This window comes from Mixophyes fleayi, chromosome 8, assembly GCF_038048845.1.
Source record: "Mixophyes fleayi isolate aMixFle1 chromosome 8, aMixFle1.hap1, whole genome shotgun sequence".
In the NCBI taxonomy this organism is placed as follows: Eukaryota; Metazoa; Chordata; class Amphibia; order Anura; family Limnodynastidae; genus Mixophyes; species Mixophyes fleayi.
The window spans coordinates 13880023-13903235 of record NC_134409.1 but is presented as its reverse complement, the minus strand read 5'-3'; the positions used below and the strand labels follow the sequence as shown (position 1 = coordinate 13903235).

Sequence of the window (23213 nt, the reverse complement as noted above, 5' to 3'; positions counted from 1 at the left end):
TCATTAATAATACTCAGGTAGACTGTGCCCATAAAGGGATACATATAGTCATTAATAATACTCAGGTAGGCTGTGCCCATAAAGGGATACATATAGTCATTAATAATACTCAGGTAGGCTGTGCCCATAAAGGGATACATATAGTCATTAATAATACTCAGGTAGACTGTGCCCATAAAGGGATACATATAGTCTTTAATAATACTCAGGTAGACTGTGCCCATAAAGGGATACATATAGTCTTTAATAATACTCAGGTAGACTGTGCCCATAAAGGGATACATATAGTCTTTAATAATACTCAGGTAGGCTGTGCCCATAAAGGGATACATATAGTCTTTAATAATACTCAGGTAGACTGTGCCCATAAAGGGATACATATAGTCTTTAATAATACTCAGGTAGACTGTGCCCATAAAGGGATACATATAGTCTTTAATAATACTCAGGTAGACTGTGCCCATAAAGGGATACATATAGTCTTTAATAATACTCAGGTAGACTGTGCCCATAAAGGGATACATATAGTCATTAATAATACTCAGGCTGTGGCATTTCAACAATTGGGGCCTAATGTGTGCCAAGAAAACATTCCCCACACCATTACACAACCACCACCAGTCTCTAATGCTGACACAAGTCAGGATGGATCCGTGAATTCATGTTGTTTGCACCAAATTCTGACCCTACCATCTGCATGTGGCAGCAGAAATCGAGATACCATTGGGATTTACATGTGGCCTACATAGCATGCCACCCCACCATATGCGTTGAAGTCATCGTGGGGACAGGGGCACATGCACATGTCTGTGTGATGTGTGTACAGTGGGGGACAAAATGAGAGCTCGCTCCCTTACACTGTCGTGTTTCTATTAGTGTTCGAAATATGAATGCAAACATCTGGGGTAAATGTATCAAGCTGCGAGATTTCGGTGGGTTGGAAAAGTGGAGATGTTACCTATAGCAACCAATCAGATTCTAGCTGTCACTTTGTAGAATGATGACTAGAATCTGATTGGTTGCTATAGGCAACATCTCCACTTTTCAAACCCACTGGAAACTCTCAGCTTAATACATTTACCCCTTGGTTGGTATAGATTATGGCATGTTGCAAAATATGCGGTAGATAATAAAGAGAATATCGATATGAACACCAATTCTAAAAAATACTTTAATGTATTCGGCCAATTCTTATGAACTTTAGTTTGCAGAATTGTATAGTGGACATTTCTTTGAACAATTCATCATGAAATGACTCAGAACCATGAAGCCCGCAATCTAATCTGCATTCTCGCCATCAGAATAACATCTGGTGTGTGTCTCGGACTCCTTAAGTATTCCTGTGAAGAGCTTTGTATTGATTGGGTAATCAGTACACAGAGCAGCCTCTATTGTCTTGCGTGTTATATTTACTTCGTATAGTCAGTTTAACTTGTCTATTTATTTCAAGCTTTTGCAGCAGAATGCCATAGGACTCTAACCGCTTGAAAGTTTTTAACTTATTGCTATTTAAGTGCTTCTTATTCTTTGTAGAATTGGAAGAGAACGTGATCAAATTATTTCAATAAAGTCAATTGTTACAGAGCTGCTCGATTAAAACTTTAGAAGCAAAAAGAAAAAGTTGAAGGAGTGTGCTATGGTCTGGGCTAAAATGTACTGGAATTATAAGGACAATTTCCAAATGGTGCATAGTATCTAGAATTAGCATACTGTAAAAAGGTATCACATACAGGTAGGGGACAAAATACATAAATACAATGTAAAGTTACTTAATATGCGTTGAACCACCACGGGAGTCTAATGCTTCTTGTGTGCCCTTGAGTCTACCAATGTCTGGATTGGTGCAGGAATGACGCAGCTCCGTCATCCGCAAGAGAGTCGCTCAACTGACTCCTGGTTGATGGTGGTGGAACATACTCAGACATCTCTCCACAATCTCCCATAAATACTTAATTAGGTTCAGATCTGGTGAGAATGAGAAGTCACTATGGATAATATCAGTGTCCTGCTCATCAAACCATTGGAAGACCACACATGTTCTGTGGATGGGGCCATCCTGGACCACACTCCTCCCATCAGGAAAGCAATACTTTAACATGGGGAGATGGTGATCACTTGGTAGCCAAACTGTGAGCACCTCGCGTCCCAGTGGGCAACTTTGAAGTCACCTAGACGGATTGTTGCAACCAAAACGCACTTTATTCCATAGATATCACTGCAGACAGATGGATGTACAATTACCAGACAGTTGTGATTCAATGTGGGCACATCATACACATGTGACCCAAGAACAGCTCCTAGAACCTAATCCACGAACACCCAATACAGTCAAAGTTATATACCCTCCATTATTCCCGCAGTGGTGGAGCTAGTTTTCCTTCTCATTCTCTCACTCTCTCTGTCTTCCTCTCTTTCCTTCTCTCACTCCTTTCTCTCTCCCATCCTCTATACCCCCCATTTACTCCCAGTTTATTTCTCTTCATTTCTCTCTCTCCTTCTCTCTCTCTCTCCCTCTTTCTCTCTCCCTCTCTCTCACTTCCTCCCTCTCTCTCTCTTTCTCTCTCCTTCTCTCTCTCTCTCTCCCTCCCTCTCTCTCTCTTTCTCTTTCCTTCTCTCTCTCTCTCCCTCCCTCTCTCTATCTCTCTCCCTCTCTCTCTCTGTCTTCCTCTCTTTCCATCTCTAACTTCTTTCTCTCTCCCTCTCTCTCACCCCCCTCTCTCGTTCTCTCACTTTCTCTCCATTCTTTCTCACATCTTCTATACCTCCCATTGCCTCTTTCTTTACCCTCTACTGCCGGTCTCTTGCTCTTCATCTCTCTCTCTCTCTTCCTCTCTTTTCTTCTCTCACTCCTTTCTCTCTCCCATCCTCTATACCTCCCATTTCCTCCATCTCTCCCCTTTACTCCCAGCCTCTTTCTTTCCCCCTCTCTCACTTCCTCTATTCACTCTATTTCCTCCTTCTCTCCCCATATACTCCCAGTCTCTCTCTCTTCCGCTTTCTCTCTCTTCCTTTCTCCCATGCTCTATTTCCTTTATTTCCTCCTTCTTTCCCCTCTACTCCCAGTCTCTCTCTCTCTCTCTTCCTTTCGCCTTCTTCCTCTTTTTCTTTCTCACACTCCTTTCTCTCTCCCATCCTCTATATCCCCCCTTTTCCTGTTTCACTCCCCTCTACTCTCTCTCTCTCCTCTCTCTCTCTGCCCCCATCCTTTATACCCTCTATTTCTTCCTTCTTTCCCCTCTACTCCCAGTCTCTCTCTCTCTCTCTTTCACCTTCTCTCTCTTCCTTTCTTTCTTTCTCTCACTCCTTTCTCTCTCTCATCCCCTATACCCCCCTTTTCCTATTTCACGCCCCTCTACGCCCAGTCTCGCTCTCTCTCTTTCTCTCACTACGTTCTCTCTGTTTCCCATCCTCTATTTCCTCCTTCCTTCCCCTCTACCCCCAGTCTCTCTCTCTCTTCCTCTCTCACTCCTTTCTCTCTGCCCCCAATCCTCTATACTCTCTATTTCCTCCTTCTTCCCCCTCTTCTCCCAGTATCTACCTTCCTCATCTTATATGTATCCCTGCCCCCCCTTCTGTCTTTTTGCCCCCGCTGTATCCCCCCCTCCCCTCTCTCCCCCATACTCCATATTTTGTCTTATTTCTGCTGTTTTATTCTTTTTATAGATTTTACTTTTTAGCTGGATCCATTTTGGGCTGAATCATTGCAACATTTTTACTCTACTGTAAGCAACAAACAATTTACAAAGTGGCTGCATTAACAGATAAAAAGATCCTTTTAAAGGGAACATTTGACGCCAATTCATGAATGCAAATTGTCTAGTACAGTCTGTTATACAAATAACTCTGCCTGTGGGAAGCTCTAACTCATCTGCTAGACACTTGTGGCAAACAACCCGTGGAGTAAGTGAACTTGGCAGCAATACACAGCCTACATTTTTCTAAGGATGAATTGTTATTGAACAATCTCTTTGATTGATTGGGTACAAATGGGCTTTGGGCTTCTTACAGCATCAAAGAGGCACGTCCTCAAACAGCGCTTCACGGTATCCGGAGTAATGCGGCGCCGTCTGCTTGCCCATTGTAATGGAAGATATATAGTGATTTACCCATTTAATTCTCTTTACACATTAATATGTCAAATAAGCTCCAAGTTCATTACGGGTGACAACAAATAGGACAATATTGGCGATATTAATCATTTTTATGCCATAGGATTTCTTCTTACTAAAAGGCTTAGTCTTCGAAAGGGGAAATTTGCACTGTTTACATAATAAAGACCGGTAATAAGCCCCCTTAATAACAATTTTTACAAATATAATGTGTTTTTGAAACAGTCATTGTGCATTTTATGGACAGCTTGCTTAGCGAGCAAGGAGATAATTTTGTTTTCAGCGCATGAAGGAGCAAACACACCGCAGTGTTAGATTAGTTCTGTTAAACTGTGTTTATTTCAAAATCATGTATAGAGCTGAATTCACAAAAGTCATTTTTATTAAGCCTTACTCACAAATAGTTTAATTAATGTCATCAAAATTATCTAATTGCAGACAAATTCCTAAAAAAAAGCAAAAAACTTTAGATTTGCTATCATAGTAAAACTATGTAACATTAATATATGAATATTGCTAGGCTGAATAATACACATGAAATAACTATAGTGTTCATACCTAAGTAATATGTTTTGTGAAAAAGGGAGTGGCCATGGGCCTCTAAGAGTTAAATTAGCTGTGCAGCTGACAGTCTGCAAGTAAACAGTTCAGATCAAGCGCTGACAAGGTTTGTCTGCAATCAAGGTCTGTAATCAATGATTACAGAGCAACTGAGGGGACTTCCTTTTAAAGGCAAAGTGGGAGTGTCTGCTGTCTGTCAAGCCAAGGCTGTGGGAGACTGAACTGGGCATGTGCGTATCGTGACCAAGGCCAGTTAGTGGGCGGTGACCAGTTAGGGAACCTGGGACTAGTAAGTGGTAGGTTGCCTGGTGGTTTGCTGTTTATTGTGGTGCATCAATGAAAGCACTTAATTTGAAGCAAGAAGTTGTCCATGTGTGAATCACCTGAGGGTGCCTATGTCACAGGAAGGGAGCTCTTGCCACAGTCCATATTAGGAGAGAGGTGCTTTTCTAACAGAGCAGACACAGAGGGACTGACATCCTGACAGACTTGCTCTGTGGAAATGCACTGCTTTGATTGGTTGATCCGCATACACAGGGGAGGGCCAGGTTATGTCGTAGCGCTTCAGATGATGGCAGTCTCAGCTTTTTGACCTTTATCAAAATCCATTAGGACAATGTCCTAAAGATTTGGGAGGAACTTCGGCTGTCTGTATTTCAGAGGGGAGATAACACTTTTTAACAGAGCTGCATTGGATACTCAGGTTCATCCTGAACAATGTATTGTACATCAGGCAAAGTGGATAGAAGTGATCTTGTATTGGCATAGAAACTCACCAGGAATAATTTGATGAGAATACATATAATTATCTTTGAGTGTTGTATGTCTGTGCATGCGTTCATAATCGCTAAATGGCCAGATCTGTCCAGTTTTGCCATATACATGTAATAATTGCCAATCTGGCCATTCCTAGGCCATACACATGCAAGTCAGTTATAAATTCAGACAAATTATAACAAAATTGTGGAAATTTTGAAATTAAATTATAGCAACGGTGTAATTTAGAGCTTTTATGTGCTGCAAACATAATTTTAAATTCAATTTACAGTAACCACATCACTGAGCAGTTTTCTAGCTGTTCCTTCCTTTCCTTCTGTCTAATACATGCTGCCTACTTCAGTTTAACCGAAACATCATATTCAAATCTTCAGTAACCACAGAGTGGAAAAGTCTACCAACAAAAGGATGATGTTTAGTGTTGGACTGGCGTTTACAGGGCCAATACATCAAATTACAAGTACAAACTGGAGAGTGTAAAATAGTATATTTTATAAATGAAACACATTTTAAGCTCAGAGTGGAGATCGGGAGAGATTTTAGGGTGTAGTAGTGTGAATAGTGTCATCGGAAATAAGGTAAGCTCTAATAAAGAGATGGGTTTTTAGAGAATGTCTAAAGATTTGAAGGCTGTGGGAGAGTCTGATTGGGACTGGTAGGGAATTCCATAAGTGGGAGCAGCACGGGAGAAGTCTTATAGGCGGGAGTGAGAGGTGGTTGCCAGAGACAAGACAAGGTGCAGGTCAGAGGTAGATCTAAGAGGGTAGAAGGGAGAGCACTTAGAAATGAGATTTGAGATATATGAATGGGTAGTGTTTTTGAGGGTTTTGTAGGTAAGGGTGAGTAATTTTAATTAGATTCTGCAGGACTCAGGAAGCCAGTGCAGGGATTTGCAAAGTGGTGCAGCAGATGTGGAGCGGTGAGAGAGGAAGATCAGTTTTGCAGCAGCATTTAGGATGGATTGAAGTGGGGATATATGGGTGTCGGGAATGCCAGATGGTAGAAGGTTGCAGTAGTCAAGACGGAGGTGATAAGTGAATGAATAAGAGTTTTGGTAACATGTTTGGCAAGAGAAGAGGCTTATTCTGACAATGCTTCTAAGGTGGAGTCGACAGGACTGTGAGAGAGTCTCGATGTCAAGAATAGATAGACGTAGACTGTATGTGGTAGCTGGAGCTGCATTGTCTAGAGCTGAAGTGAGTGTTTTGTTGTAGAAAGAGGCGGCTGATGCTGGACAATGCAGTCATAGGACAAAGTAGTTGTTTTAGGGAAAATGAGAAGTGGATTGGGCTATGAGTACTTCGGTGTCGCTGTATCTGTGTGGATTCGGGTGCATGAGGTAAGGTGAAACTGAGGGAAAGGAGGTTGTTGTCGGAGAGTGGGAAGGCTAATTTGGAGTAATTAGAGATGGAGCAGTAGTGGGAAAAGACAAAGACAAGGGAGCGTCCATCACAGTGGGCGGGAGATGAGGTCCACTGGGAGAGGCCAAAAGAGGAAATAAGTGAAAGAAGTTTGACAGCAACACAAAGATGAAGAAGATAAAATAGATAGTGAGGACTTCAAAGAAAGTGAATGAGAGTGAAGATACAGAGGGTTCAGCTTAGAGAAAACAGAATGTCTGCTCCACCACATCGTCTGTTTCCAATTCTGGGACTGTAGCTGAGGGAGAGTCCCCCAGTAGGAGAGAGCTGCAGGGGATGATTCTGTAATGGACAAGGAAGTTGAGGGATCTAGAAATTAACGGATCATAGATGGATGTAAGTTTGTTTCCAACAGATCTGGCGTTCCATAGAGCACAGGAGAAGGGAAGAGAGGGTAGTGAAGATATGTGGATGAAGTTGGTGGGATTGGAAGAACAGGGAGGTTGGAAAGCTTTGGGGTGCAGAGAGGAGCGTAAGCAGAGAGTGGGGATTGTACGGGGTTCAGGGTTTGTCACCAGCAGCCATGAGAAGGATCAGGGTGAGAAAGAGGACATGCAAAGAGGATTTGTGGGTGTGAGGTTTATTTCTATTTATGTAGGCTGGTGAGAGTGGTGGGGGCAGGAGACAAAGCAATAATGTGTACAGACTAGCGAGGAGGGAAGTACTGAAGGGGAAATAATAATAGGGGAGGGAGAAATAGGATGATGGAGAAAGAAGAAGACTTTATAAAGAAGTTTGGTAAAAGTGAATAGGAGAAAGAGGGTAGGTGATGAGAGAGGGGGAATGAACAAATGATACAAATTGTGCAGGACAATGGAAGTGGTGATACTATACTATACTGCACCTTAGCTGGGGTTAATGGAGGGGGCAGTTTCTGCAGCTTGACAAGATAAGGTCCAGGATACTGACAGCTGGCTGCAGAGGGTCCAGGAGCCAGACAGAGATGGTAACAGCAATCACAAGTGACCTCAGTGGGCAGCTGTACAGATGGTGAAATAACAATGACAGCTGAGCTCCGTGGGTCCCATAACTGGACAGAGATGGTCGTCTGGTAGATCTTAAACAACCTTCATTTTGGTATGAATTTGATCCTCAGCATTACTGTCACGTTTGCCAACTGTATTCAGAAATATCAAATGGTTTATATTTGTGGGAATAAGGAAAAGTGGGAGCTTGGGCAAATATTATGTGAAATCTTCAAGTATTGAGTTCATACAAACGTGAATTGCATGTATATGAAATTATAGGAAACAAACAATATACAATGGGAAGTAACACGTACAGTAGGAAGAAATTCTATATTATTTTTACATTATTACAAACTATTCCATCACCAGTTTATTAATATGTAATGTAGAGATGAGTGATGCTACGACGGAAATTTGTGATAATCAAATTTTGCGGCAGAACAGACTGTAAGGTTCCAGAGGCGCAATTTTCAAGTGCTGCATTGTTTAGTCATTCCATCACGCCTGATTTATGTTTGAACGGTACTTGCATATAAGTTGGGCTTTTAAAAAGGGCATGCAGCTTGAGCATAGCTGAGGCTGTATCGAAATCCAATCGCGTCTTAAGATACGCTCTGCCTAAACAGTACTTGCCGTACGTAGACACAGAACTGACTGCAATACACGCACATCCGTAAGTGCATTGAAGCACATAAAACTTTTTATTGATCATATAATAAAATAACAGCAACTAACAGTATAGTCATTTATCCAAATATTTATTTTCAAATATAATACATTTAGTATTTATTTTTACATTTATTAAATAAATAAATAAAGATGATTTCAATAGGCACTGTACATACAATGGGCCTGATTCATTAAGGAAAGTAAAGCAAATAAATGAGTAACTTTGAACCTTGGCAAAACCATGTTACAATGCAAGGGGTGCAAATTAGTTTATTATTTTGCACATATGGAAAATTCTAGCTGTATTTTCATCTAGCACACAAATACCTGATAGCTTTATTCGTACAATGAAATTTAAAGTTGATCTAGGACATGTCCTACCCCAACTATAAATCTGTCCCCACATTTTACATTTACCTCCCCCTCCAATGCAACATGGTTTTATCAAGGTGCAAAGTTACTTATTTTTCTTTGCTTTAATTTCCTTAAGGAATCAGGCCCAGTGTGTTGCAGAGCCATTTAACGCAAATGGACATAAATCCAAACATGAATCGGACCCTTTAATTTGTAGATTTTGCCATTTGCAGAATATCTAGTCTAGAGCTGGAATGACGAAGGCAGAAACACTTAAGCCCAAATAACTCCAGAGAAACTTATAAAATTCATTCCAAATTGAATCCAAATGCAGAATTAGGCAAATATCCCGTAGAGCGGTTTTGATAATGTTGTTAATCTCTAGTATACACATTTGAGGAGGGATCCTGGCCACTTCCAAATTGTTTTACAGGTACAATAAGGGCCGGCACAAACGTTAGACAAACCTATGGGTAAATGTATCAAGCTGAGAGTTTATCGGTGGGTTTGAAAAACCAATCAGATTCTAGCTATCATTTATTTAGTACATTCTACAAAATGATAGCTAGAATCTGATTGGTTGCTACAGGCAACATCTCCACTTTTGAAACCCGCCGGAAAACTCTCAGCTTAATACATTTACCCCCTAGTCTGCAGAGGGCACCTAAAAGACTGAATGAGTGACATAATGCTGGCTCCTCCTCCTCCGTGTCAGTGTTATGCTAGGAGTGTGGCGCCTGGCTTTGATGTCACAACCAAGCGTCACACTGCCAATCTGAGGATGCCGCCCTCACCTCCCACCTGCCAAGGTAATAAGCAGGGGTGGGGGGCTGCTTCCAAGGGGTTGGCGCTACTCTCGAGTGGGAGGGCACTCCCAGGATCCAACGGACTAGTCTAGTGGCAGTATATATTATACGTGGGTACTGATCTGCGCCAGCCTCCGATCTGTATTGTAAATGTAACATTGCATTTATCTACAGACGTGCATTGGTGTTATTGTGAAAGCTCTACGGGGCTCCTATCTCCTCCGTGACTTTACCTTTCTGAGTCTTATTTACAGCAAAAAAAACAGAGCAAACAACAGACAGTTCCCATATTTTGAATTAAGTACTACAATACGTCTACCTCCTGCCGGCGTCCATGACAGTCGTCATCCTAAAGTGATAAAGGCTTTTAGGACAGGTTGAAACTTACACAACAAATATTCTGATGTTGTTTCTACTGCAGCAACAAAACACGTAATGAAGTAACAGAATCTCATTTTTCCTCTGACAGCAGCTTCACAAAGCCGGCATTATCTGCTCCATCTAATGGGCCTCTGTGAAGCTGGCGGCTGCTAGGATTGTGCTATTATCACAACAGCCTATTCCTGATGTGCTGCCGGAGAGTGCGAGTTATAATTTAGAAATTAAACTAAAACCACCTTTATGCTGAAGCAAAAAAATTAGAGAGCCCAAGAGACGAAAGAAACGCTGCAGCCAAAAACTAAAGTAAATACATAAACCAAACAGTACACTTGGAAGAGCCCGCTGACCATGTGACACGCTCCCGACGGACCTGTGTCAATCCGCGTTGTGTCTGAGGCCCCGCCCCTGGGATTGGGCTGATGACTCAACTTGACAGTGAGTGACCCACATCTAGAGTTGACGCATATAATACTCTGAACATACGTGTAAAGATTATGTGGTAAAAAATAGTACTAACGTGTATTTTGAGTCTCAAGATACGTACCTACCTACTGAACGTAGGCGTTCTCTCAGTTCTGGAGGCGGGCCTTAATGACGAGGTTTGCGCCATCAAGCCGGTGGTAGTCTGTATTCTGGCGCTTGGAATACCGACACCCACTATAGCAACAATAAACCCTGCAATGACTGTAATAACGACATCAATTAAATGTAGAATTGCCTTAACGCAGACAGCGCAGATTTCCGAAAACACTGCTTTGTAACTGGTGCTAATTCTGAAGATACTGGATGCTGGCGCTTGAATTTGATGTCACGCAAGTGAGCGATATTAACATTTAAAGCGGCATTTTAATGTAAGGGTTAGGGCTAGGCTGCGGCTGGTACTATTGCCACTTTACGTTTACACATTATACTTAAGACTTGCGTGACGTCAAATTCAAGCAACGGCATCCGTATGTTCGGAATTAGCACCAGTCGCACGTGGACCCCGCAGCTTAAATGTTTTATAGCTCTCCGGCACGTCCCTTGGATGCCATGTATCTAGGTCGCACTGTTCAGTGACGTCCAAGTGAAGTGCCGGAGACCTCCGTCTACGCAATTACTTGCTGTCAGCATCATCCAGGCATCGGAACTCTGCACCTTTACTTTTTAGGTGAGTCTGATTATATTTACGTTGTTTTTTTGGTCAAATCGGTCGTTCTTTGTAGGCATGCTGGTTGTTGGCGTTGTGGTACTCGAAATAACGTACCCAACCCTGTATTAAGTTAGTTCTACATTTAAATGACGCCGTTATTACAGTCATCGTGTTTTTTTTGCCGCTATAGTGGGTGTCGATATTCCAAGATCCGGAATACCGTATCCAACCCCCGTTCACAGTCTGGGACAAGAAAATGAACAGCAGTTATGAAATCTGGAAGGCGCATGTAGCAGCAATTATCCTGGAGGAATACTTATACTTATGCTCAATGATAGACTAGAGATGTGACTTTGTAGCTTTATATCAGGCCTGTCCAACCTGCGGCCCTCCGGGTGTTGTGAAACTACAAGCCCCAGCATGCTTTGCCGGTAGACAACCAGTTGATAGCTGGAAGGCATGCTGGGACTTGTAGTTTCACAACACCTGGAGGGCCGCAGGTTGGACAGGCCTGCTTTAGATGTACATGAGTAAGTCCCATTACCCTATTCATACACAGTATAATGTAATCATCAGGACAATGCTGATCATATGCTTAGAGCTGCCTTGTAATTTAGCTTTACCAGCACAGACCAGTTTTTATGCCTCCAGAAATCTGTTACTCTGAAATCTTTTTCCAATACAGATTCCAATTTCTAGAACAGCATTGGAAGAACAAGGGTCATAATACTGAACGTTTCACCCCACAGGAGGGAATTGAGCAAACTTTATGTCACACAGATACCCTCATTTGTGTTTTAAGATAGCTGCTACCTCCTTACTTCTACTAAGGTATGTATAAAAAGTGGTGGTGTTCCATCGGCCCTTATACTAGGTCCCTTGTCCCATCTCCAGGAAAAAACGCAGGATTTGTAGAGGGGGGTTTCCACACCACGCCACCAGTGGGCGTGACCAGCATGCATGGGGGTGTGACTATAAATTTAGACAGTACTAGGCTGCTCTCCAACTCTTCCTATCCCCATAATATACATGGGCAATGCTGCGTGCACTACTGTTAGGTACATGCAGCTCTCTCTTTTCAAGCAGAGCTGTGTGAAGCGGGGGCAGGGTCCAGCCACCTCAATTATACAGTGCCCCAGTCTTGGAGGGGGGATTTCCAGGCACTAGGAAACCCCCCTTGGTTTGCCTATGATCTCATAGAGGTAATACGCCATGCTTTCGTTGTACCTGCTTTAATGTTTGGGTAGATCTAAGATATAACTAAACACATTGCAACAGTGCGGTATTCTCCAGTAAATATTTAGTGGACAAGAGATGACACTGAGGCCAGCTTGACATTCCCCCCCCCCCCTCATTACCTTGTGTAGCAGTGCTCCTTACAGTGTCTGTAGAACAAGATGCTCAGTTATCATGTCTGTGTCTGACATTCCCCTCATTACGTTGTATAGCAATGTTCCTCACAGTGTCTGTAGAACGAGCTCAGTTATTATGTTTGGTGTATGAAATTTCACGTCTCATCTAGCAGCACTCCTCACAGTGACTGTAGAAGAAGGCGTTTGGTGACCATATCAGTATATACGACATTATCATCAAGTTTACTTTAAAAAAAAAAAGTTATACTTGAATCTTGTTTATGATTAAGACAAATAAAAGTAAACATTTCCCTCTGTATTTCAAAAAAGTTTATTTATGTAACTGTAATACAAAAATGTTTCATGAGTGTTCTCAAAGAATGTATACAATATAGTAAAACAAACAATTACTAAATAATACATACATATTCAGCCCAACATGGCAAGAAAAAGTGTAAATTCATTCAACATGGTAATTAATTGATACGTTCCGAAAATCAATATGTGTCAAATGCACACTGTACAGTAAATTCATATAAATATATATATATATATATATATATATATATATATATATATATATATATATATACTTGCGTATACTGTATATACATACATATACAGATATGTAACACTTGGAACAGACGACATTATGTGCTCAGCACTAAGAGGTATTGTGTATATGAAGTAGATATGTATAAAATGAATCGCTCGCTACAAACAGCTGAACTAAAAAAATATATAGTTATAAAAGTACTTGCTTACGTCATCCTTTTCCCATGCTTCATAAAAAAAACAGCAATACAAATGTTTTTTTAATCTCGATTGAATGTCTACAAAGAAGAACGTCATTTAAAGCATAATTATGTCAAGTATTCGTTCACAGTATTGGTTTATTACAACAGTGTACGTGATCTGTGAGCCAAGGGGGGTTTACAAGTAGACACACTTGGCATGAGTATAAGGTCAGCTGAATTACAGGGGCTCCTCAGATGAGCACTCTAGTACCTGAGCAGCAATACTTTGGCTGGAACTCTGACTCAATAGGTTGATTGATATCATTTTAAAATACAGTAAAACGTGGAGAAGAAGCACAAGATCCGCTGCACATACCTCCCAAACGTCCCGAGTTAGGTGTTCTGTCCTGCCTGCGGACATCTTTACCCCGCCGTTTGGAACATTAGAAGATATGTCCTGTCCACCTGGTGAACTTATGCCGTGCCCCAATAAATGTGTGTTTGGAGGAGGTTAAGGGCAGCTTAAGCTATAGGCATGCTCCCAGGGGTTTGGCTACGACCCTATTGACCGACAAAGTCGGGAAGTATGATTACATCTAACCTGGTGATGTCTATTTATGGATGGTGCACTGGACAGCATTGCTCCATACAAGGGAAGAAACTGGACAGACACTTGCTGATCAATGTAGCCTGCCACAATAATGTTTATAGCACGTATGAATGCTCTGATTTTAATGTCAGGCTGGTTGGGGGGAAAAAGTCCTATTTATTAAATGTAAATGCTACTGATTTAATGTTGGGGCTGGTTGGGGCGAGGGAGGCTTGAAGTGTTAACTCGTTGCTAGGCTTTCCAGGACGTGATTCGTACCTTTCCAGGATCCAGAGAAGCACTACTGTGCTTAAAACAACAGCAAGAAGTAGTCAAAGCTGCAAGAACAGATGAGAGAGACTGACGACCAACTGTCCCGATTCTGATTAGACAGTCCCGATTTTAGGAGACTGCCCTGCACAGTCAAGACTTTGTCCTGACACTCTAGAGGTAAGTCCCACTTCACACAGTTCTGCTCATAAAGGGGGTGATGTGTGCACCCAACAGTAATGTAAAAGAGGTAACTAGGGACTGTCTAAAGTGATAGCTTTTCACCTAATGTTCCATTGACGCTGGGGTGCAGGCTTAAATCTTTTGATCAAAATATGAACTAATACCTCGTTTTCATTTTGCTAGACACACACAGATATGCAGTGTGAAGGATAAGCACTGACAACTGTCTTTTTGTTTTGTATACATATATGGGCATTTATATTGCCACGCAGCTGGTACCACATACAATATGGGATATACCGAGCGCGGGCTTGTTTTTCTCTGGTTTTGTTTCAAGATATAGACTTGAATGAAAATCCTAAACCACCCAAACCGAGGGCCGTTATTATTTTTTTCTTTCTCCTTTAGTCGTCTATAAACCACATATGGCAGGAATGATGCTCCGTATTTTCTGAGGCTGAAGCATGTTTCAACCTTCTTTTCTCTCTAGTCTCTAGAGGATTCATTTATGAAAGAACTACCTGTCCCATCATGCATTGCTTCAGTGCCTGGCATTTCTTTGATTAGCCAGAGACTTTATACGGACATTAATCAAGCCAAAGGAGCAGACAATGACAATTATTCTAGCTTGTCTAAAGGCTCTTCATAACTCCCAACATTGAGACACGCAGAATCGGGACAATATAAGCCCCTCCCCCTTTCGATCCACCCAAAACCCACCCAGATCCTCCCCAAAACACCCACTTTTGGCTGAAACACTATCTCTGTCTAGATTTGCAATTCAGGACATTTGGGAGGCATGTACATAGACAGCTTTGGCCGTCTCTGTAATTTCATTACAGTGGAAAAATATATTTGCATGTGTTTATAGATAAACTGATACAAACCAATTCACACTGCACCAAATGCACCCTTCACTTCTCACTCGTACGCCCACAGCCGGATAAATCCAAATATCAACTTCTGATAATGAGAAAACGTCACTTTAAACCTAACCCCTGTTGCATAAAGTGCACGGGCTGTACAGTGTGTACGGCCTCTGAATTCTCTTGGGTAATAGTCATCTTGTATTGAGGCTCTAAATGTTTCTTGATAGACCTTTGATGGCTCCATTGCTTCAAGGCATTGACCAGTCCGGGTTGGTGAATGTTATATTGTGCAACTTTGCCCACTTGGCAAACACTCGTTTCTCAGTGATAAATCGATGTCCGCCGTACGGAGCATTTTCGTGTAGGATATATTCGTCACATTCATATCTTCCCGGTTCGTAGTAATGATAAGGAACTCTCCGGAAGCTGTTGGTCCTGAAAATAGCAAAATACGGGGGTTAGCAATTTTTCAGTTACTTAAGTTTAGCAGACCGTAAAAAAAAATTCTTTGAACCAAGAGTAAGCTCACATTTTTTTCCCACTCATGGCCACCTTCAACCCATACTTGCCAACTCTCCCTGAATGTCAGGGAGACTCCCTGAAATAGGGGTGATCTCCCTCACTCCCTGAAGAGTCTGGCATTCTCCCTGATGCTGAGCCAGTACAAGACGTGGTTGGCTTCGCCATCTGTGGCATGGTGACACAGTTCAGAAATTGTGTCCTATGTCCATGTATTGATGCCTATGGAGGTGGCCATTTTCATGGAGACCCCCGCACGCCCACTTCCCCAGAAATCTCCCTGAAGCCAACGAGGAAAAGTTGGCAAGTATGCTTTAACGCACCAATGACATAACAACCATTAACCTGGGCTTCCTGAAACCTAGTTACTTCCCCTAGGGGCCATAATATGGCTGCCCGTTGCAGCTAGAGGGAAACCTATATGTTTAGTTTAAGATGTGTATTGGGCTAGAGAACTACTGATGTATGTTAAGCTAGAGATCTAATAGTCCTTATGCCCAGTGATACACTTTGCCGAGCAGCCACACACTTACTTCATCGCTACAGTTATTCTGTAGAGTCCTTACTCCTTTATCCCAGTGGGTAACGATATATTTCAAACACACTGTATATGAAAACATTTACAGTCTTTAAGAATAATGGATACAAGTAACCCCCAATGACCTTACTTGCAATATGTGTCATTTATCATGCCATAGGCGTGGATCCCTTCACAGGCGTCCATTGCGAGGATCAGCGTGAACCAACCGGTACTGAGATATGACCCCGACTGAACACTGCAAGACAAAGAGAATAGAATGAGATCTGGGTATAGAGATCCGCCAGTTAATAATATCAGCACATGGTCCCATTATCACTGGAGACAATCACACTGCAGTACGGAAGGTGGGAAAGACGACAAGAGAACAATGGAAACTGTTATCAAAGAAAGACGAAGCTAAAAGTTGGAAAAATTGAAAATTCAGACCTGGAACAAATGTGAAAACACTTCTCTGCTCAAAGGCAAACAAAGCATCTTCATGTTCAACTCTAAATCAGGATCATAATGTTTGTTCCAAATGTTTGCAACCAATAAACTACATTGTAGGAAGAGATTTAGTTTCAGACGTTTGCTTATTAACACAGGAGGAATACCTATGTTTTATTTTCTAATTAATGTTTTACTGTTTACGTGGAAAGAAGCCTTAAATTCCATGGAAAAAAATAATTGAAAATAAATCATATAAGGCATATAATATTACAGATATTTGTTACCTATGTATATACACTTGACTACTTGCTAGGTTAAAACATATTTCAATATTGAATCATGCAGTAATAATGACTATTGTTTTCTAAGGACCTGTTCAATCTTCTTACATTAAATTATGCTGGATTAAATTATTTTGCACAGAACTCGGTCTTTCTTATCAGTAGAAGATCTGCCTTTTTGTTATTTTTACTGTGGAACAAACTATCTCTATTTTACCCTTAGGATTCTGAGCAATATGAATACAGTGTCTTTTGTCTTAAAATCTCTCGTGTAATATTCTTGGTTATTCATCAGTCTTGCATTGCTTGCAATTTTGCTCAACTGTTAGCAACTAGTAAATAATATGGTGAATTTTTCAGGTTGAGGGGGCAGTATTGGGCAGTTTGACTTCCTGGAGGTGGTTGGTGATACAGGTTATTTTTTGATACTTTATGTGCCTGATGACTGGCAGCTGCCTTTCTGATAAATGTTTTCCAACTATTAAATTTTTTAGTAAGTTGGGTGAGGATGCATCAACACCACTTCATTACCACTGGCACAAGCATTGCTTCTTTTTTGCATGCAATGTTTTTAGCAATGGTGTGTCTCTCTGAGCACATTTACTCTCTTCTGCCTCTGTCAGATTTAGGCTTATCACTTGCTGTTACATTTTTATGCTCCTCTGACTGCCACTGAGCATGGGAAGAGGAAGAGGATGACTATCACACTGCAGTAGTGCCATCTTATCATGCTCATACCCAAACTGCTGCATATAGTCACTGGCACTTACAGTAATTTTATTTCTACATGAACTTGGTTTTCACCACTTTTAGGACCTGACATATGGTCCTCAATGTCCTCAGAGGTCAGAGATGAAATTAAATGAAGAAGTCTCGTGTCACAATTTATTCAAGTCCATAACTGAGATTCCAGTGACTCACATCTGCAAAACCACCAGCTACAATCTCATGGAATGTTATTATGTTTACTGCTGAGAAATGTGATTTTGCTAAGCTGACGCCATCTTGTTGCCTTATAGCCATTTTGTTCTGTTATAGCTTAAATACAATTAGATGCACCTATTTTGTAGGAGTAATTCATTATTTGCAAGGCTATGCTTATAACCTTGGACATACCAGACAGGAGATAAGCCCCTCCCCAGCCCCCCCCCCTAGGGAGTTCTAGTGTGGATAATGAGAGAATATACTAACATCTGTGTGAAGGGAACATGAGTGGTTAAAACCTTTTGGGGCGTAGTTTTCTGCAATACGTGATTTTTGCTATATAGATAGGAACTTGTAGCTAATAAAGCAGAGTTTATTGTACACTCAAACCATGCAGTGTATTTAATTCTCTCCAGCTGATGAGCTCATAACCGATAAACTGACACTTACAGGTGAACAATCTGATTTAGATTCGACACTGCGTAATTGTGTCTAGTTTTAAACTGGAATTGACCCTCAACTTTATTTTGACGCTTTACGTTTACAACATATAAAGTGATCTCTTCCTTTCAATAATGCCTTAAAGGATTGTCCTTTATTTCCAAACTTACATGGAAATAATGTGCAGACAGTTACATCTCACAAGGATAAAACTGACAGGCGAGGATGTACATATAATTCCTGTCCCCACAGAGCTACATGTGGATTCTCATTCTGCGTGTCTGCACCAGAGATACAATTTGTACTTTTCTGGGAGAGCAGTGAAGGGATGTTTTTCATTCTGTAGTTTAAAAGTATTGCTTCAATCCACAAGTTGACTGCCGGCTGACACCCAATCTAGCCAGGAGGCTGTGGATCAGCAGGTAAATGTAGAAATTCTATTAGTTTCTCGACCCAGGGTTTACAACATTCATTTTAAACGGAATCAAAATCCTACACATGAATAGGTAGGCAGAAATATGTCCCCCAAACTGTCCTCGCACCAATTACTCGACGGCATAGAGGAAAACTCTTTCTGCGTGGCTGGGGAGTGTTTTGTTACAAATATAGGCACAGGGAACTGTAAGCAATAAATTATCACTGGTGTTCTTGGTCGTGTGTCAGTGGCGTTGAAGTACTGCAGAGGCTTCACGAGGGGTGCCGAAGAGAGAGCAACGCCTGGGAGACTGAACCCAAACAGCTAGCAGGGAAATGAGGTGCTGGGAGGTTAATGGCTTGTTTTGGAGACAAGATTGTTGAATACAAAAGAAGGGAGATTTAGCAGCATAAATAAAGGTTGTTTTCACAAAGAAGATCTTCCATAGAGTGATGTAATGTGCTCCGGTTTCCTCCCACACTCCAAAAACATACTGGCAGGTTAATTAGCTGCTAACAAATTGACCCTAATCTGTGTGTGTGTCTGTCTGTATGTGTGTTAGGGAATTTAGACTGTAAGCTCCAATGGGGCAGGGACTGATGTGAGTGAGTTCTCTGTACAGCGCTGCGGAATTAGTGGCGCTATATAAATAAATGGTGATGATGAGAAAAAAACCCTGTCATTTGTTCCTGTGATTCTTGGTTGCAGTTGTGAGAGCGGAAAAGGGATGGATCTTGTCCCCTAAAGATATATATATATATATATAGGTTGAGTTCCATGCTACATGTTATAACTGATTGTTCACAGTTTCCACAGAATCTATGCTTCCTATAGACAGCAATTGCAACAGTGACACCTGAAGGTTAATATGAGGAACTGCACCCAACTAAAAAACATAAAAACCAATTATGAAAAAGTATAGAATAATGAATAGATTAAAAATGAAGATTTTTTGGTATTTAAATATATTTAAATGTACAAAACATATTTGAGACCCACCCTCGGTGACACTGAAACATTGTGGATGAATGTCATGTGCTCAAACGAAAATTCATGAGTGTCGCACAGAATTAATGCTGCCCAATCCCATATTAAATGAACCAACCCTACAAATTTTATACCCATCTGCGGACACCACCTTCCTTTAACCCCACCATAAAGCATAGTTGCCAACATTTGTTTTGCCCCCTCTGAGGTGAACTGCAACTGAGGGGTGGGACGCAGCGCAGTGAATGGTGTCATTTTAGCCCCGCGATGCAATGCTGCAATTGTATCACTGCGTCGCAGGGGGCAACTCTCTTCATGGAGGCCCATATCTCGCCAACTTCACTAGGAAGTGGGCTGGATGCGGGAGAATGGCCTGCGCTACTGGGAGTCTGGGAGACCTGCTCAGAATTTGTGAATCTCCTGGAAATTTCGGGAGAGTGGGCAAGTGTGCCATGAAGACCTATGTGAAGTCACAGCATATTTTTCATAAGACACAGGAGTGTGCACACAGGTCATGTACCTTGTGGCACAACCGGAGGTGGCTCCCCCCACGACGGCTGTCATGTGACAGAAGTGATCACAGCTGACTGAGTTCAGCCACCCCAACTAGACGCTCACCCCCAACAGGGAGTAACATGACAGGTATTGTCTGAAAGGCTGGTTCCTGCTACCTGTTCCTTGTAGGAAGAGGGAACAAAGATCAATGATGTTACCGTGCCAACGTGTCACGCAAGAAGTGCAAGTTGTGAATGGTGGCAATTTTGGCCAATTACAGCAGAGGACTAAGATGACGCGATATTTGCGCCATTAAGCCACGCCCCCGCCACTTATCTATTGCGGGGGGAGAACCGGGAGGTTGCCCTGCTCTCCTTGGAGCGTGGGATATCTCCCAGAAATGCGGGAGACATTCCGGGAGAGTAGGCAACTAAGCGTTAAAGAAAAGCAGCTAATGAATCTCTAGAGACTGAAGTGTCTTTTACATTTCTGTCTCCATTACTGAAGTCATGTTGTCTTACCTGTCAGTCTTAAATCTTGGTCTCCATGAAAATGGCCACCTCCATAGGCATCAATACATGGACATAGGACACAATTTCTGAACTGTGTCATCATGCCACAGATGGCGAAGCCAACCACGTCTTGTACTGGCTCAGCATCAGGGAGAATGCCAGACTCTTCAGGGAGTGAGGGAGATCACCCCTATTTCAGGGAGTCTCCCTGACATTTAGGGAGAGTTGGCAAGTATGACATACACAATACACAGAATGGGACTGACATTCATTACAAAGGAACAGCGTCCTGACTGCGCTGGGATTATGGCTTCGATTCTGACCAAGTCTGCATATGTTTCCTCAGGGTTCTCTGGTTTGCTGGCACAGTCCACTACCATACTGGTAGCTTAACTGGCTTCTGGACCCTGGTGTGTGTGTCTCTGGTAGGGAAATTGGTCTGTAATCTCCAATGGGGCAGGGACTGATGTCAATGATTACATATTAATACCTCCCAACATTTAGAATCACGTAATCAGGACAAAATTAAACCCGTTCTACGGAAAGCTGTCGTAGAACTACAAGTCCCATCATCTCCAGCAAACAGCATCCAGAATGTTCTGTCGATCTGTGACCAGTGTCTCTAAAGCCTGTAGCACACATTGTGAATTTTTCATTAAAGTCAGTGGAGAGCTTCAGAGGAATGAAATATGCATGGTGGGAATTATGCATAAACACATTGTAACCAGTGACCTGATCTCTGAACACAATAACAGGAGAGGAAAAATTCTACAGCCCATTATTACAGGACAGCTGATCATAGGGGCGCCCGTCCTCTTATTCCTAACCTCGACAAAACTACAACCTCCGCACCAGCGATGGGCGCTTCTCTCAGCTTTTACATGTACAGAAAAAGCCGATCTGTTAACTCGTCTCCAAAATGTCACTGCACAATAAATCTTCATTAGGTGAAGCTCTCTAGAGGTGAGTTACAGCTGTTTCCGCCACAATGTTCTGTGCTGGTCAAAAAAGATCACCTCTGCTATCACCGTATTTACAGCTAGAAATATGAAGTGTTAACGCCTCTGATGCTGGAACTGTTCAGGCTCCGACATCAGAACTTAAAGGTGAACTCCGACTCAGATTGGCGTCCAAATTGCTTTGATTGTTTTTGTACTGAACGCTGCCCTCCACCCCCTCAACCCATTAGCTGTTAGAATACAAAGTCTGGAGGAGTTGGGGTGAGTTTCTTGTAAACTGTGGAGTCCTGCGGAAGGGTTTTAGTATTTAGGGGCATATTTAAGAAAGCACGGTAGGGCACTATCGTGCACTTATCGTGGAAATCAGGTCTGGGGCAAGTCACGTCATTTTGCCCCATCCCGAAATCATTATATTGTCGCGGCCAAAATGACACAATTCCCCACGAATTGCGCAATTTTGGTACCCGATGGAATATGGGAGTCCCCCAAATATTCCGGGAGTAGGCAAGTATGCAGGATTTACTTCTCCCTATTTTTCAAACTCCCCTGGTCGCTAAAGGCTATTGCAGGGGGTTCACCTTCACCGCCTCCTTATCAAGGATAGAGGCAGTACCAGGACCACTGCTTTCCTCAGATTGCTAACACCATCTCATCTCTTAGACGAGTGTGCTCACTGGAGAAAAATGTTTTATTATTAAAATAAAGCATGTTTTCAGTTTTTTTTATTTTTCTATTTATTTTATTTTCTAGTTGAAGCACGGGCTGAGGGTCCCAGGACTGGCTTGGTGTAACTTTAGTAAGTAAGGGGAGAACCAAACTTGCATCTTATCTCCAGTTCATTCTATTTCCACATAGCCTGCTGTAAAGTTAAAAAGCACAGCTGGTACTTCAGGAGAGCATTACAGCCCGACTCCTCAGAGAGGTCTATTGACATACCCTTTTCGTGTCAATTTCCATCACAGTCAAGGCTCTAGCCCCGGGTAAAGTTTAGTTGTATTTACTTAGTTCCATAACAGCAAACGGCAAAGACTTATTTTCTGCGCGCTGCTCCGGTCTCCCAGTATTATCCATCAGCGCCTCTATTCCATTGTCCTGATTTCAGTGTGTGATTGAAAAGTCTTCGTCAGTCACCACTTTTCCAGTGTTTGGAGAAAAATGTGCACAGACGTAGCTGAGATTTATCTGTGCTCACAACGGAAGCTGTCTACATAGTGTATCACCTATATGTGGAGCTACAAATGACAGATTGGAAGATTGTCCAACTAGGAAGAGGAACAATTATACACTATATGAACAAAAGTATTTGTACGCTTGACCATTACACCTACAGGGACTGTAATTACATTGTATTCATATACATATACTTTAATATGGAGTTGGTCCCCCTTTTGCAGTGATAACAGCTCCCACTCTTCTTGGAAGGCTCCACAAGATGTTGGCGTGTTTCTGTGGGAATTTGTGCCCATTCATTCTGTAGAGCATTTATGAGGTCAGACACTGATGTTGGAGGAGAAGGCCTGGCTTGCTATCTC

At 42.0% G+C, this 23213-nt stretch overlaps 1 protein-coding gene across 2 annotated transcripts in view; it reads right to left on the bottom strand.

The window, feature by feature from the left end:
- Positions 1-12894: 12894 nt before the first annotated feature.
- Positions 12895-23213, bottom strand: part of ST6GALNAC3 (ST6 N-acetylgalactosaminide alpha-2,6-sialyltransferase 3) — a 215078-nt gene continuing 204759 nt past the window's right edge. For both annotated transcript variants that reach the window (XM_075181933.1, XM_075181934.1), the window contains 2 exons: positions 16366-16473; positions 12895-15613 (listed from right to left, as the gene is read on the bottom strand). In XM_075181933.1, the coding sequence (XP_075038034.1) occupies positions 15427-15613; positions 16366-16473 (295 nt within the window). In that variant the 3' untranslated portion in view covers positions 12895-15426. The remainder of the gene's footprint in view (positions 15614-16365; positions 16474-23213) is intronic.